The following is a 12704-nucleotide window of genomic DNA, read 5'->3' on the forward strand; positions in this document are numbered from 1 at the left end:
TGATTTTAATCACAATGTCGTCAGTGCAACTGTTACATACCGAGTTTAAGACATGCCACAAATAAAACACAAACCTCATATTACACAATTAAATGACTGCTTGAATTTTGGCTTTACCGTATTAGGTACAAATATTTACAGGGCAAAGATTTACACTATTTATTGGGCATTTGCATTTTACAAAGATCTCTCTATTCTCCGTCAAAGGTATTGACGCCATCCTGAGTGTCACAGGAAGTGAAAGGGGTTTTTTGCGGCTTGCAAAAAATCTGGGATGCCATATATTTATGTACTTCTCCGGAGAACATAAAATATGGAGGATACAAAATTTTTAGAGTAAATTAAAGAGGGTACTGTGAAGCTAAAAATCATTTTTTGAAATGTTGAGAACTTGAGTAGAAATATTGTTTTACAAAAAAAAAACGGTCCAACATAAATGCAGCACACTAAGATTAAATGTGTACCAAACCCATTCTGGATACGGTTTTGTTGTAATACTAGGGGAAGTGGATCTATTACTAAACGCCCTCCAGGGAAAATTCACTTAAAATGTTATATTGCCCATTCTGTATTATTACTGAAAACAATTTCACAGGCAACCATTCATGCATGTGACAATGATACCGCGCAAAGTAAAAAAAGAGCATAGCGCAATAAGAACGATGTTAGTAGTCGTTTAATGTTTGAAAAAGAAGCGTTTGTTTTATACTGGTTATCCTTGTGTCAGTGCAAAATATGGTGAAACCAGCAGAAGCCAATGGCAGATGCAAATAATGCAAAATTTCAACAAAGATGGAGGCGGGGCTGGAACGGGTGTCTTACTGAAAGCTTTTACAACACAGATGGTAAATCTTTTAAGAGGAAACATGCACCCAAAGGAGGACATCTAATGGATAGATGAGTAACAAATGTAAATCTCACACATTAGTATTGTTATTGACACTATCGTTTATATAAGGCCTCCCTTGTATTATTTGTCAAGGTTGCCAAAATGAAGAGAGAGTAGGTTTTACACTTAGGACATGCATGCAAATAACTTACATTTATATTCTCAAGTACAAGCACGTTTGGAAGGAGGGCTGCATAAACCTCTCCACCCTCCTTAATTTCGAGTATTGATGTTCAACACTGATTTCATCGTAACATTTAGTGTGACACATTTCGATTTCGGTAACCCAAATTACTGCGTGAAATACAGCAGTAAACGTAGTGTGTGTGTGATAGGAAGTATTGCAGCTAGAAATGAAATACGGCGGAGCACTTCACTGACGATGAATGCGTGAAAACAACTGGACTTGTCTGATTTAAACATCTCACATTGTTGCATGTTGGAAATTAAACGGATATACTCTAAACTCTTTAGCATTTAACATTCTCATGCATACTAGTTGTTCAATCACAAGAAGAAAGTTCATTTAAAAGTAGTCCAAACATGTTACTCTTGTGGAAATGAGAGTGGAAACGGATAACTCGTTCAGTCCGGAGCATGCTAGCATGCGCAGCCTCACTTCTGCATGTCGCACTGCAAGAGCAGTACGATGGATGGGTCGCTCTTGGCAGCTTCTTTGAACTCATCTAGTGAGATCTGGTCGTCGTTGTTTTTATCCATCTTGCTAAAGATCCGATCCACTCTTTGCTCTGGTGTCAGACCGTCCTCGTTCATCTTCATCATTATCACGGTTCCCACCATTTTATAAATAGCCTTCACACAGAGGGGAGAAAAGACTCAGGTTTAATGGCATGAGAAGGCTTTAAGATTCCGATACACACATCAGAGCATCATTCTTATAAAGCTGAAGTGTGTGATTTCTGTGCTACTGGCATCACCAAACATATTAGGTCGTGTTTATGACGTCTGGTGCTTTCAAGTCACTTTTGTCAGAGCAAGATGGTGGTGTACCTTCTCATAATTAACTTCACAAAAATTCAGCAAGGTTTCGAAGTGGAACTTCAACACTGTGTCTTGGATTGACGCTATAGGGAACACGTCAGAAGCACATGTGACATCTAATGGATAGATGAGTAACAACTGTCTGAAGCACATGGGTTAGATGATTAACAAATGTCTGAAGCACATGTGACAAACGACAGTCCATGACATTAATAACGGAGCGCCCGTGAGTATTAGAGGGTGCCTGTAATACACTTCATCAGCTTTTTTGTCTTCAGGAGCCGCTTGTTTGTATGGGTGTGTAAAATAAACACTGTTGGTGGAAACTGGATGTGCTCATTATGACGCACTCACGGTAAGAATCTCTGTTCCTGTTTGATTCTCTCCCGAGGGATAGGAATCCAGCGTTTACACAAGCGTTTTCGGAGGCACTCAGTTATGCATTCACTGTAAGAGGCTCTGGTCTCGCTTAATTCTCAATAGATTGATAAGAATTTAGTGTTTGTGTTAGTGTTTGGCTCTAGAGGGAGTTAAATGCATTCATTGTGTCTACCCACGCTTGACTCTCTCTTAACAGATGAGAGTCGAGCGTCTACACCTTGCTTGGCCAAGGCGGCAGGGCGAGATAGATCGCGGGGATTGTAGGCGAACCATGGGAGGAGTCTTACAAGAAGTATTTCCCTTTTTGGGCTTCTACTGTCGGCTCTGTTGCTTTCATGTCAGTTCAGGAAGCCACTCTGGCCGCTTCTGACCTGAATGATTAATGTGGCATGTGAAATATGCGAGTATGCCCCAATTGAAGAGTTGTTTGCGAGATATCTCTCTCCTGGTGCTGCATCCTCTTTGAAGGCTCCTGCCTTGCCAATGGAACGAGTGTGTTTGTCTCTCAAGGCTAAATGCACTCACTGTAATGAGCCGCAGTTTGTGCCCCGTTTCGGATAAAGCAGCGTAGCGATCGTGGGGTCACAGGTGGGCAGAGTAGAACATCTCCTCTGCTTACCACCGTGCGCATATAATGTAGCAAGACAGGCCTGTGGTGGCCCCCACACCATGAATTCCACTCAGCAGTGCTGCTTGAAGATTGCTTATGCTGAGGCTGGGGTCTGCCTTCATGGACCTAAACCACAGAGCATGGACTAACGCTAAAAGTGTGAGTTGCAAAAAAGTTGTTACGCTATATTTTCTGGTCTAGAGTACTGCTGGGGTTCAGCATCCTCTTCTGGGCCCTCTGTCCAGGGTCAGATTGATAGAATGTAAAGGACCTTGTTATTCAGACTCTACATTATCATTCATGGCCCCCCAAGGTGAGAGTGGCATTGATCTGTAGTTGTGGGCACCGGTTTATTGTCTCTGGCATCTCTCTTGGTCCACTATAATATCCTGAAGTATTTTTTTCAGGGTTAGACTATATTCTCCTATGTTCTATGTAACTATATTCTCCCGTATGTTAGGTTCTAAAGTAAAATTGTACGCTCCATTATAAATGGTTGCTTGGGATACCCCTTTAGGGTTGATGCAGGGTGAACGGAGTTATGTAAGGCAGTATAGATTCCTTCTATTTCGTTTACCTCCCTTCCTAACTACTGTTGGGTCTTGAAGAAGGGATGTATGCTCTCTTTCGGATGGGTGTTTTATAGGCCTCTCTAGTATGACCCAGGTTCAAAGAACCTGACAAGGTAGTTTGCCTGATAAAGACCATTACTTCTTGTTATTTTGCACTCAAGTGAAAGTCTTTTATGGATCCTGGAAAAGTACCCTAATTGTTCCAGAGCATTTAAATAGAGCAGAAAGCTCCCCTGTGGTTTCCCTAGGGGTTGAGTTTGATGACAATAATCTTTGGCAACTATATTTTGCCACTCTCATTTTTGCATCCCTTTGGATGAAAATTTCCATTGCATTCCCCCTGGAATTAGTGGTAATATCCAAGGTTGTATTTGAAAATATTCTTCCTTTAGCGGATACTCCCTAAGGACTGTGTCAAGGCAAAGAAGCTGACATATCTGAGCCATTTATTCCTGACGACTGCCCGCTAGGGAGGGAGGAAGTTTGTAAAGGCCAGGACTTCCCTTGTTATAAGAGCATAGAAGCTTGAGTATTTTTCTATTATTTGAAGATAGTGATTCCGTCTAAGTAATCCGTAGAGTCAACTTATGCTATGCCCATTATGCTTTTGCATATTCACAACTTAAGACAAGCATTCCTTTAGCATGTTGTTGTGGGTATGTGTTCCCCATTGCGTCAATCCAAGATGCACTGTTGAAGATCCACTTCAAAAGGGAATGTCTCAGGTTATGACTGTAACCATGATTCCCTGAGAAGGGGAACGAGACACTGTGTCTCGTTGCCATGTCTTAGGCCTACCTGCGCATCTCCTTCAGACAAAAGAGTTGATGACTTGTATTACATGTGCACTGTTTTCGAGTCAGAACTGATTTGCGTTTGTGGTAGATGCGCACATTTGAAATGATCTACCCGGCGGCTCATGAATTGGCATGCGCTTGATGCATGTCTCATAAATCGTTCAAAAATATAAACGTCTGGGAGAAAGAGAAGAGCAGACATATGGATAGATCTGAATAAGAGTGACGACGTGAAAGAGAGCTTTATTCTGTATGTTTTTCTGTGCGAACACACACACACAACCCGAAGCGTGCAGCCCTGCACATAGACAATACAGCGCGCTATGCGCAAGGACTGAATTGAGCTCTCTTTCGCGACTGAATGGACAAATACACACAACATTGTGTCTAAATGTCCGTTTTGGAGAGTATTCACGTAAACACAGTCGGTTATGTCTTTACAGAACGTACAGTTGTGAGAATATCGGATCTGCATCAGCAATGCAATCGGATCTGCACACTCGGTCTTAAAGTGACAGTGCGTAATAAACCTAATGCATTCTGTACACTTAATATTGATCAAACAACAAAATAAAAAGAGAAAAGCATTCACTGCTCTTTAATAGCTTTAATAAGGATTAATTATATTTAATAAATACAAATATATATATATTTGCTTGAAAGAATAAAGAATGATGTATGTAAGTTAAAGACTGCATAATCATTCATTGAAGAAAAAAAGACTGTTCTACTTTAGGGGAAGTTTAAGATTTTATTTTATGTCACAGTGCTAAATCTGTGTCTGTATTGCATGTTCAAACTTTACAAATGATTTATATTAACAGGTTAATAGATGTTTTCTACGGGAATATATAATGGGTTTGGAATTTTTTTAGAAATTAAATTAATGCATAACAATTTAACTAAACCCATTTGATTTTAGTCGACTAAATCTACTGTAGATTTAGTCGACTAAAATCTTATTGTATTTCGTCGACTAAAACTAGACTAAAACTAAAACAATTCAGATGACTAAAATATGACTAAACTAAAATGGCATTTTAGTCAAAAGACTATGACTAAAACTAAATCAAAATTTGCTGTCAAAATTAACACTGTCGGCCAGTAAAATTGGCTTGTTTATCACACATGCTACAGACACCGGTCACGTTGATGGAGTTCCCCTCAGCATCAACCCAAGACACAGTGTCTTGTTCCCCTTCTCAAGTAACCATGGTTACAGTCGTAACCTGAGACGTTTTTTAACTCTACTTCTAGAAAATGAAGAACAAAGAATGTGCATCAGGTGTGTTTTGACCTGAACACAGGTTCATCTAGTGGCATTCGTTTCATGCAAATAAACCAATTTTGGTACCTCTATAATCTCCAGCATCTCCACTCGAGTGATCTTGCCATCTCCATCCAGGTCATACATGTTGAAAGCCCAGTTGAGCTTTTGCTCAAAGCTTCCCCGTGACGTGATGGACAGGGCGCAGATGAACTCTCTGAAATCGATAGTGCCGTCACTATTCTTATCAAAGGTCCTGAATGCATGCTGCGCAAACTTCGATGCGTCCCCATAAGGAAAGAACTGCAAGGGGAAAAAATAAGATTTTAGTCTGTTGATTGGTTTGGCAATGTTTTGCTTAAATTAATAATGATGGTCTTTGATTAAATGATCTTTCATTTAATTTTAAAGTTTAAAGCCCCACCTAGTGAATCTGGACAGACTGGGTATCTAATAAATTGCTGTGATATGTTAAAAGAATAGTTCACCCAAAACTGCATGAAGAGAATATTTTTGACAGTATATCTCTATATTTCATAGTGACTTTGGCTGTCAAGCTCCAAAAGGCACAACATTAAGAGCTGTATTCCAAGTCTTCTGAAGTCATGTAATAGCTTTGTATTGAGTCCAATTTAGTTTAGTTATTCACCAAAAATCTTCCTCTCTGCTGCAGTCAAAGGGCCAGATTTACTAAACAAGGTAGATTAGTATGAGAGCGCAATTCCATAAAAGCGCAGATGGGAGTGTAAAGTTCTGCATGTGATCTACTGACGATGCGCAAATGAAAGAACACAGACGCAGCCGGATCATTTATATTATGACCAGCGCAATCTACCAACAGCAGCGCAAATTAGCGTCTGGTTTAAGACATGCTTTTTTGTGCGTTAAATAATGCCTCAAATACCAGTAAACTGACTAGCGCAAACCTTGGTAAATCCCCTTGCATGATTGATTTTAAATCTTCTCCTCCCATAAATTTTGCACCTGAAAGGGAAACTCCCACAAATGAATATGCAATAAGATCAGCCACAAAAATAACCCTGTCCACGCCTCTCCAGCGCAATGTCTTCACTGCTTGTCTTTGGTAAATCCTGACCAGAAGAGGGTTTGCTCTGGCACATGCTGTTAGTATATCTGGCCCAAAGAGTATTAGTGAATACTTACTTATTTTAGTCACAAAGCTCTCATGTGGCTTTAGATGTCTAGGGATACTTAATACCACATGTCATTCAACTACCTTCATGGTGCTTTTCTGTCTTTTTGGAGCTTGGTAGATCTGTCACTATGACTTGTCATTGTATGAAAAGTTCTGCTTAACGTCTGTCCACATGCAGCTTTGGATTGACGTGAATAATGACTGCGGTTTTATTTTGTGAGTGAACTGTTCCTTTAAGAGGGATTTGTGAATGTTTATTGATTTTCATGTCTGATTTTTCTATAGCAGCCACAGCAGGTTCTGTTCTTTGCTTCAGGTCCATTCCATGGCAATTCATTACAAAATAACTGGCCACCGCGCAACGGGTAGAATGTGAGTCCTCACATCTCACAATGTCAGTTGGTCTATGAATAAAATTTCACAGACTGCAGCTTTGATGGTAGTTTGTGCTTAACTCTACTGTCTTCAGTTAAACATACTATGACAGTCACTCTTTTTTGTTAGCTTTCTCCTTTTTCCTGACCTTTAAATCCAATATTATTTTCAGAAGTAGAATTTCGTATTGTTTCATATTTACCGTCGTCTCCTATGGTTTCTACGATCAACTCAAGCTCACAATCCCTTTGGATAAAACCAACACACCTCTCTTAAACATGAATTTTGATTTGAGGAACCATTCATGTCTTGATCTATCATTTTATATAGACACATAAAACATTTTATAAAGAGACTGCTTTTGTGTTGAACAGAAGACATTCAGACACGTTTGGAACAACATGAGGGCTTGTAAACGATGACAGAATTTTCATTTTTGGGTGAACTATCACTTTGAGTCATAAGTATGAGCACCAATAATAGTGATGTTTGACTTGTTGAAATGCTAGACTAAATGCCGATGGTCTCTCACCTTAACATAGAGCTGCTGGAACTCATCCAGGTTTAGTCGTCCGCTGGGACAGTCTTTCAGGAAGCCCTTGTACCATTGCTTGAGCTCATGTTCATTAAACTCTGTGTTCTTCACAAGGTCCTCCATCACCTCAGGGGTCAGTTTGCTGTTCTGTTTTCCCATGATTACTGCATAGGAAATAAATGATATGGTGATAGAAAGTTCTCTAAAGTAGTTCTATAGTGGTGTTTTAATTAGAGATTGTTAATGGATACAGGATCTCTGACAGCTGCTCTGTTCCTGAATAGTGAATTTGAGTCTGAACTGTAATCTATCTATAGGCACTGATCCCACAATGGAGCAGCAACGTAAACTGTCACAAAATAATATTTTTAGATTAGCAATTGATCGAATGTGTTAGAGGCCAATGATGATTATATCAGCATTTGGCCATCAAAAACCTGCATTGATAAATCTATTGATATCTATAGAGGCTGATACATCATTATTTTTTTGTATAGTATCGTACAAGAAAATACTATTTCAGTATTTGTATTTCACGTTTTAATTCGATGTGTTTCTTTGTAATTATTTCTGAAATTTACTAGTAATTTGTTTCCAGACCCATCTTCTCAGTGTGCACAAATTTGATGAAGTTAGCACTTATTTTAATCAATATTTATCCAAAAATCACTCAAAATATTAGAAAATGTGTGCATTGAAAAGGCTGTCCGAATATTTTGAAAAAGACACTTCCAGTATCTTGGCAATATCTATGTCGATTTTGAAAAAAAAAAAATGATTAGCTATAGTAAGGCCAGGAACCAATTACAGGAAACACCTTTATTTAAAATATATATTGTTTTTAAAGAAGTCTCTTATGCTCATTAAGCCTGCATTTATTCTATCACAAATACAGAACATTTTTTAAATATTATTATAATTTAAAATAATGTTATTATTCTATTTTAATATATTTAAAAATGTAATTTATTCCTTCAGAAATCATTCTAATATGCTGATTTATAATCAATGTTGGAAATAGTTAATATTAATATTATAGTAATATTATAATATTATAAAATACTTAATATTTTTTTGGAACATGTGATAATTTTTTCAGGATTCTTTGATGAATAAAAAGTTAGCATTTATTTAAAATAGAAATATCTACATGGTCAAACATTTGGGGTTAGTAATTTTAGTAATAAAGTGATGTTTAGAAAAGATTTGTATTTTAAATAAATGCTGTTATTCTTAACTTTTTATTTATCAATGCATCCTGAAAAAAGTATCACAGGTTCCCAAAAAAATATTAAGCAGCACAACTGTTTCCAACATTGATAATAAATCAGCATATTAGAATGATTTCTGAAGGATCATGTGACACAGAAGACTGGAGTAATGATGCTGAAAATTCAGCTTTGCATCACAGAAATAAATTATATCTTAATGTATATTAAAATTATTATTTTAAATTGTAATAATATTTCACAATATTAAAAAAAATTCTGTATTTTTGATCAAATAAATGCAGGCTTGATGAGCATAAGAGACTTCTTTCACAATCATTAAAAATAGTAGTTTCCGAACTGTTGACCAGATAGATAGATAGATAGATAGATAGATAGATAGATAGATAGATAGATAGATAGATAGATAGATAGATAGATAGATAGATAGATAGATAGATAGATAGATAGATAGATAGATCTACCAGCTGCCAGTCAAAAATTGGTTTGAAATATGAAATTTAAGTAATTGCATCAGCCAATAAACAATAAACAGATGTGGTGATTCCACAATCTGTCAGTTCCAAAAACATTTCTGGATTATTTAAATATATATATATATATTATAGTACATACAGAAAGAAGAAAGAAGCCAATATGTTCATGCATCTCATGAACTGTCATTAAATCATGAGCACATCTTAATTAAATTGGCCTGCTCTATCATTGACCATTAATAAAATGCATATTGATCGAACATTACCCAATATAGGGGGTTCTTTTCAAAGGAAAAGAACATGATGTCATGCATAGTAAATGTAAACGAATTAAAATATGAATTCAAATGTATATTTGCAACTAGCTCCACAAAATAATGGTACACAATGTACAAGTTATATAAATTATGAACACAAGGATGTCAAGTGAGATCCGATCATTGCAATCAGCCTGACCGTGTTGTGTTTCTCGAAATAGATCAAAGTCACAAGAGTGTATGTGTAAAAATGGGCATCAGGTAAAATAGGCTACAAACGGGGAGGGGTTGGAGAGCAGCTTTTTATTTCCATGTGGAGCGTCTGTCTGTATTTGCAGCCTCTCCTGCATCAAATGTGCCGAGCGACTGAGCATGAAAAACTGAGCAGCCTCGGACACATTTCCTAAGAATGCAGCTTTGATTAAGAGAGTCGGGAATTATTACCCACGACCCAATCATAAGTCATTCTTATGTAATATCACTGGGGCTTTTTCAAGCACCAATGGCTGAACGAATGACCTTGAGAAGGGAAACCACTGGGAAGCGATGCAGAAAAATGATCCATAATCCTAAACGGAGGAATTAAAGGTCTTAATGACGAAGATCTGTTGAAGAGCGCAGTGTCGCCATCTGTGCGTTTGGTTAACGTGCCATTTATTCTACATCTCGTCCGCCCGAGCCTTTTGATGTGACAGAATATGAGTAGAACAGGATTTGTATATAGCCTACATATAACCATATAACCTAATAACATATAGCATCCCGTTTTGAATCATTCAAATGTGTTTTAATGTTGCACCAGTGTGAACGTGGACCACTCCGACAGACCGCAGAGAAAAGACGCAGTCCCTTTTTGCACTGCGCTCAAATCGCATTAAAAATCTCTCAAGTGAAGCTGAGAAACATCAGTGCATCTCTTAAATCCATTACACAACACCATAGGTTTGTCCATTAGCAGAGAGTAACAAGTAACCACTAAGCTTTTGTAACAGTGGCTGTCAGGGCATTAAATACATAAAATATACAGTTTTTAATTCAAGCTTAATACACCCGTAACCTGCGCAGAGTGTTTTAATCAGGCCATAATGCATGGGAGAGAACCTTTTCATTCAGTCACATGCAGGCATTCATTCATTCACTCATTCATCACCGGCGCCTGTTAGATCGTTTCATTGCATTAAACTGCATTAAAAGGCAAAAGCAGAAAATAAAACAAACACGACCGCGACGCACATAAATATCTCACAGCTGCATAAACACGCATGCATCGCCTCTTACCTTCAAGTAACGCGTTAGAGGCTAATTGAAATGTGCTGGTGCTCGCAACCCGTCAGCTTTTGCGTGTGTCGAACCCAAATTCCTCGGATTCGTCGCGTTTACTGGACGCCAAATAACGCGTAAAGGTGATTCCAGCTGACACGAGCCCGCTTCCGTCTGTGTGTGTGCGCTATGCGACGCAAGACATGCGGCATGCACCGAGCATCACCACCACACCACTGCTGCTCCTCGCGTGCGTTTGCGCAAATTGTATGCTTGCAACCCTGCTCTTAGGGGGGCTCGTGTCAGTAAACACTCTATTAACCATCGTATGCATGCGTATCTACTGGCCAAGGGTCTTTTACCTATTGTGAAAGGCTCCGTGTGCTGTATGTTCTTTATATGTGGGCTCTCAGAGACCACAGTGCGTTGTCTGTAGGAATAATAATAGGTATTTTGAAGCCAACCTTTTTATATACTTCCATATTCTTTAAATATGCTCATCTGACCTAGTTAAAATCCAGAGAGAGATAGTAGGCTTTTCATGTTTTGTTACATAGGCGCGAATTCAATAGCGTTGTTTCAATTTGTAGTAAATTCAGTTTAAAAAAAAGGTCAAGGGAAACAGCTGGCAGGTGCATAAGGTCCAATCAGAGAATCTCAGCATGTGTAAATGCATTTATGTTTTAGAGCTGGAGTATCAGAAACCCCAAACATACACAGTATATTATATATTTTGTACATGGTGTTTGAAACATAAATTGCAGTTGCATTAAGAAATAGTTTTTTTTTTAAAGCTAATAATAAATAAATAAACATTTAGAAAACCTAAACCGTGGCTTTTAGCTTATACAAAGATACTAAGTGATTTCTATAAGGCTAATGCACCAGAGATACTTCATGTGTGGTTTTAAAAAAACATCAAGTCATATTTATTGGTTAATCACTTGCAAACATGGTCTGTTACTTTTTTCAGTCTTGGCTAATTAAGCAATTAGAAAACTGTTGTGTATATAATTTTGCTCACATTAATTTTAATTGGCTTCAACATTTCAAGTACATTTCACTGGAAATGGTACCTCATGTTTTCAGTCAACAACAAAAGTAAGTCAAGTCAAACGTATTTTTATTTGTATTTATTTACAGAAAGTCATGATGTTAATGTTTTATATCAGAGATGTCGAAAGTTGGTTCTGAGGGCCACTGTCCTACAGAGTTTTCAACTTGCCTCAACACACCTGCCTGGAAGCTTCTATAGGTCACCTTGATATTTGCCGAGACATGTTCCTATAAACATATTTTGGTGACACATTCCTACAAAAACAGTCTTAACCCCATCCCTCCCCCTAAATCTAACCCTACCCATAGTTATCCCTAAAATCAGATGGAAATGGTGAATAACAGTGATGTACATAGAAGTACCTAAACTTGCTTGTAAGCCTAAACTTGACATAAACTAAACTTGTCCCTCAAATCTGATTGATAGATTGGAATGTTGTTCCAGGATCAACAAAGATGTTGATCCAGGAACATGTTGCACTTGGTGAAATCACATTCACCAAAGCTGTGTCTCATTTCGAAGGCTGCGTCCTCCGGAGGTCACATTTCGAAGGCTGCATAATTTCAGGAAACTGACCACTACATTCCAAAGTCATTAAGAAATGACAACAATTTATGCTTCCTTAAGAATAACGGTCAATTTTATATTGGTTACTGTTCTGAAATTAGGAATCCTTTATGACGTATGTGGCCGACAAATGCTACCTCCAGAGGACGCATCTTCGAAATGAGACACAGCTCAAGTTTCTGGAGTAAACTTGATCAGCTGGTTTAGGTGTGTGAATTGTGACCACATCTGTCCACTTTTTATTTTTGGTGAACTTTGCCTTTAAGATGTCTGA

The 12704-nt window shown here is 38.0% G+C and overlaps 1 protein-coding gene across 1 annotated transcript; it reads right to left on the reverse strand.

Annotated features, from left to right (window-relative positions):
- Positions 1-370: 370 nt before the first annotated feature.
- vsnl1b (visinin-like 1b) lies at positions 371-11189 on the reverse strand. The gene is made up of 4 exons (XM_079631929.1): positions 10825-11189; positions 7582-7748; positions 5606-5821; positions 371-1702 (listed from the first exon to the last, which is right to left on the reverse strand). Exons 2-4 carry the CDS (start codon positions 7741-7743, stop codon positions 1505-1507), a joined length of 576 nt encoding a protein of 191 aa, XP_079488055.1. The 5' UTR covers positions 7744-7748; positions 10825-11189; the 3' UTR covers positions 371-1504.
- Positions 11190-12704: the final 1515 nt, after the last annotated feature.

This window comes from Phoxinus phoxinus (assembly GCF_949152265.1).
Source record: "Phoxinus phoxinus genome assembly, chromosome: 13".
In the NCBI taxonomy this organism is placed as follows: domain Eukaryota; kingdom Metazoa; phylum Chordata; class Actinopteri; order Cypriniformes; family Leuciscidae; genus Phoxinus; species Phoxinus phoxinus.

What these genes read in the sequence shown, in the direction of transcription:
- vsnl1b (XM_079631929.1), bottom strand. Translation starts at nt 7,743, where the DNA reads ATGGGAAAACAGAACAGCAAACTGACCCCTGAGGTGATGGAGGACCTT. An exon ending in TCCAGCAGCTCTATGTTAAG is followed by an intron (nt 5,822 to 7,581) that starts GTGAGAGACCAT and finishes TTCCCCTTGCAG; the next exon opens with TTCTTTCCTTATGGGGACGC. An exon ending in AGATGCTGGAGATTATAGAG is followed by an intron (nt 1,703 to 5,605) that starts GTACCAAAATTG and finishes CTCTGTGTGAAG; the next exon opens with GCTATTTATAAAATGGTGGG.